This window comes from Pterocles gutturalis, unplaced genomic scaffold, assembly GCF_000699245.1.
Source record: "Pterocles gutturalis isolate BGI_N339 unplaced genomic scaffold, ASM69924v1 scaffold47699, whole genome shotgun sequence".
NCBI lineage: Eukaryota > Metazoa > Chordata > Aves > Pterocliformes > Pteroclidae > Pterocles > Pterocles gutturalis.
In genome coordinates, this window is record NW_010132501.1 from 3,157 (window position 1) to 6,529 (window position 3,373).

Below are 3,373 nucleotides of genomic sequence, written 5' to 3' on the forward strand. Positions count from 1 at the left end.
TTTCACAGCCATAAGCTTTTGCACTTCCTACATTAACATGACTTTTTTAGTCTGCATTTTGCACACTATGAGTACCAAGAGTTATTTTAGAACTATATTAGACCTTCCCAAAGTAAGACGTACTTCAACTGGCCTTATTTAGGAGTCCTTCAACACAACTTTTTTAGTGATAAGAATTGAAGAAAAATATTGTGACACATGCAGAAGTGAAATAGTAAAGCCAAGTTACTGTTACACTTTGGTAAGAATAAAAAGTCAAGGAAACTCAGTTCACAGGAATATTGTTGAATATGTCTTTAAATAAGGCATTCATGGATACATGTGTCTGGGGAAGCTTGGTTCTTTAGGAACAGAAGGTACAACTGTTTTCAAAACTGAGATAATATTAGAAAGTAAGCAATAAGAACTAAAAGTCAGTTCTTTCTCACCAAACCAATTTGGCTCAAATCCAGAACAGAAAGAAAAAGGTCCAGTGAGATCTCACTCAAGCATTATAAATAAGACTGATAAATCTCTTTGCTAGGGACAGAAACATCCAGGCAGAGATAAACATTGGGTAGGGATAGTACCCAGCACACAGACTGAGATAAGCTGCACAGCTCTACCCCTTCTCAGCCAACACAGTATTCCACAGGTGCACGATCAGTAAGCCCATATGGTTTAGGCGTAAAGCATTTAGCTCTCAGTGACAAGAGAGCCCATTGCCAAATTTATTTCTTCCTCCTGCCAAATGCTACCACTCTTTTTGTGTTTACTCATATACCAACTTCAAAAGAAAAGCCCTCCTTTTTAATAAAGGAAAGGTCAGCTTGCTTATGCAGAAGGTTTGTTTTGGTTTTAAATAGTTATCCTTTATACTACACCTTCAATACCAATTAGTCAGGAGTATCAGTGAACCTGAAACATTCATCACATAAAAGTTTACTTCTAATACAAAGCAGCAAAAGCTCGTCTATTTACTCTCCAAAATACTCGCAATCCTTAAACATCCACATGCAACAAAGATCCGTAGAAAAACAGTCTTACCTTTTTCTTCGAGTAAAAATAATCAGGTACACAAAGCAACTCTTACAGAGGTCACGTGTTCCATAGGGTACGAAGGACCTTCATTAGTAGCGAACCCTAAGTAAAACCTGAAGCTAGCCTTTACAGCACAACTGCACAAGGCATCACAGAAGATAACACACCTCTGAGCAGGTCTATTTATAAAGCTTAACTGCAATTGCCTGTTACACCTTCTCAACACAACACTCTAACACTGCAGCACATGACTGGAGCTGTAAAAGCAGTAAATCACTTTCCTGCTTCTTTAACTGATTGACTAATTAAGACCATAATCAGTAAACTATTTACACATGGAGACAAGAACACCTGAATTTGCTGACTTTTCAGACTCATTTTATGAGCTTTTCTGTTTAAAGCAAATAGAAAAATGTATGGTACTTTGAAATTTAATCAGTATTTCCAGCAACAACATGTAACAATCACATTCAAGAATTAGGTTTTTTCCTTTTCAGAGAGGAAGAGGAACACAGAAATTCATAACTATATTCAGTGAGAATTCCTTGCTAGCACCCTAGAGCACATCATTCTGTCAAAAATCCAGGACTATCCATTCCCCAAGACTATTTTTCTTCTTCTTCTTCTGGATTCACACAAAAAAACCTCCATGGGTATATGCCCCACTCTTTATTCATCTGCATTCTTACACCCATCTTGCAAAGTGACATGAAAGTACAACATAAGTAAAATTCAACTGTTCATTCGCACCACGTGGAAATTTATAAAATTCTAATATTAATTAAACAAACAGTAGCTTTCTGCACCAGTTCATAGAGCAGAGCAGTCTTATCATTCGACAATCATCAGTATCACCATCACCAGAAAATCTGAACTTCTCCGAGAAAGTGAATAAATTAAAATTTTGTCTTCTTACTCCAAAATACACAACATTTTCAACTCTTCCAATACAGTATACAGTGAAACTTACGAAAGACATTGGAAGCAACTTTCAAATGGACCACTTTTTTTTTTTTTTTTCCTGGAAGGCTGACTAGCTGACTTCAAGCCATTCAAAGGACACCATATTTGAGAACTACTTTTCCCTTTCTAGACCTACTCCATCTCCTCATAAATAAGATTCTATCACTAAGAAATAGAAATCAGTTTCCAAATATTTAATTATAATTGGAAAAAGATTACAAAATACAAAGTTTTATTGTACTTGGGACTACAGAAACGTATTACTTCAGTTTTTCCATTTCCTTTAAATTCGAGAAAAAGTAATATGCAAAACAAATGACAACAAAAACTAACAGACGTATAAACTAGTTTCATCAATTGAGCTTGAAAATTCAGAAGGAATTTTGCCAAACAAATTTCAATGGCTGAACGTGGCATATGCCATTTCCCACAGAAGTGCTGCATTCCTAGAATGAACTAATGCCCTTCGGTAATACAGAAAGTCAGTCACTTATGCAAGGTGGAACTTATAAGAGACCAAGGACTAGTATCTCCAAACACCGGAGTAAGCTGAAGCATTTTGGATCCTCTGTCAATTCAGAGCTCATCATGTTTTGCAGGGTCCACACTGGGTTTGACGAAGACTCCTTCCATCGCTTTCCAATAGTTGTGATGATTAGCAGTAGGCATGCCATGAACTTCCCGCTGGCCTCTAATGGGATGGCCATACTGTTCCCCCGTTATTGAAAGGAACACCTCAGTTCCTACGTGCTTGAAGCGCACTGCATCCTCCCGCTCCCAGTAAGTCCCACTGCATTGCACAATCCAGATATCGAGGTCATCTCCTTCGCCATCATCACCAAAGGCACTCACTTCCTGTTAGAGACACAAACTTCCTGAAGTGAAAATGTAAGCAAACACTCCCAATACACATACAAAAACATCAACCACAAAGTCAGCAGAGTTCAAAGGCAAGGACGGAGAGGAAATAAAACGTGTTGATGCATTGCTTTGCCAACAGTTATCAAATCCAGAAGCAGTAACCTTCCACCACCACAATTTGAACACAAATTGCCAACGAACTCCAACATGTAATCTGGGCAAAAACTGCCAACAAACTCCAACATACATGAAATGAAAGAGCACTTGAGCACAGAGGTCAGAACAATCCTTCTGAGAAAAAATTCAAAAGAAACAACACTCTCACTCATGCAAATTTTCCCCACTCAAAAAGGTTTGTAACTGTAGACATCTAGTTTTGTACTATGACCATATTCATAGTTACCATTGCAACAGTTTTTTCAGCATGTGCTTTTATCACAACGTCCCAACAATTTAGCTTATTAAGTAATCATATTTCTTTATTACCCAAGCTTACAATTGGGTCAACAACTATTTTGTTTTACACTCT

At 37.5% G+C, this 3,373-nt stretch overlaps 1 protein-coding gene across 1 annotated transcript in view; it reads right to left on the minus strand.

Annotated features, from left to right (window-relative positions):
* Positions 1-2,162: 2,162 nt before the first annotated feature.
* LOC104467208 (stromal cell-derived factor 2-like protein 1) overlaps positions 2,163-3,373 on the minus strand; it is a 3,384-nt gene continuing 2,173 nt past the window's right edge. Inside the window, exon 3 of the mRNA XM_010080903.1 lies at positions 2,163-2,838. Within this exon, the coding sequence (XP_010079205.1) occupies positions 2,560-2,838 (279 nt within the window). The 3' untranslated portion in view covers positions 2,163-2,559. The remainder of the gene's footprint in view (positions 2,839-3,373) is intronic.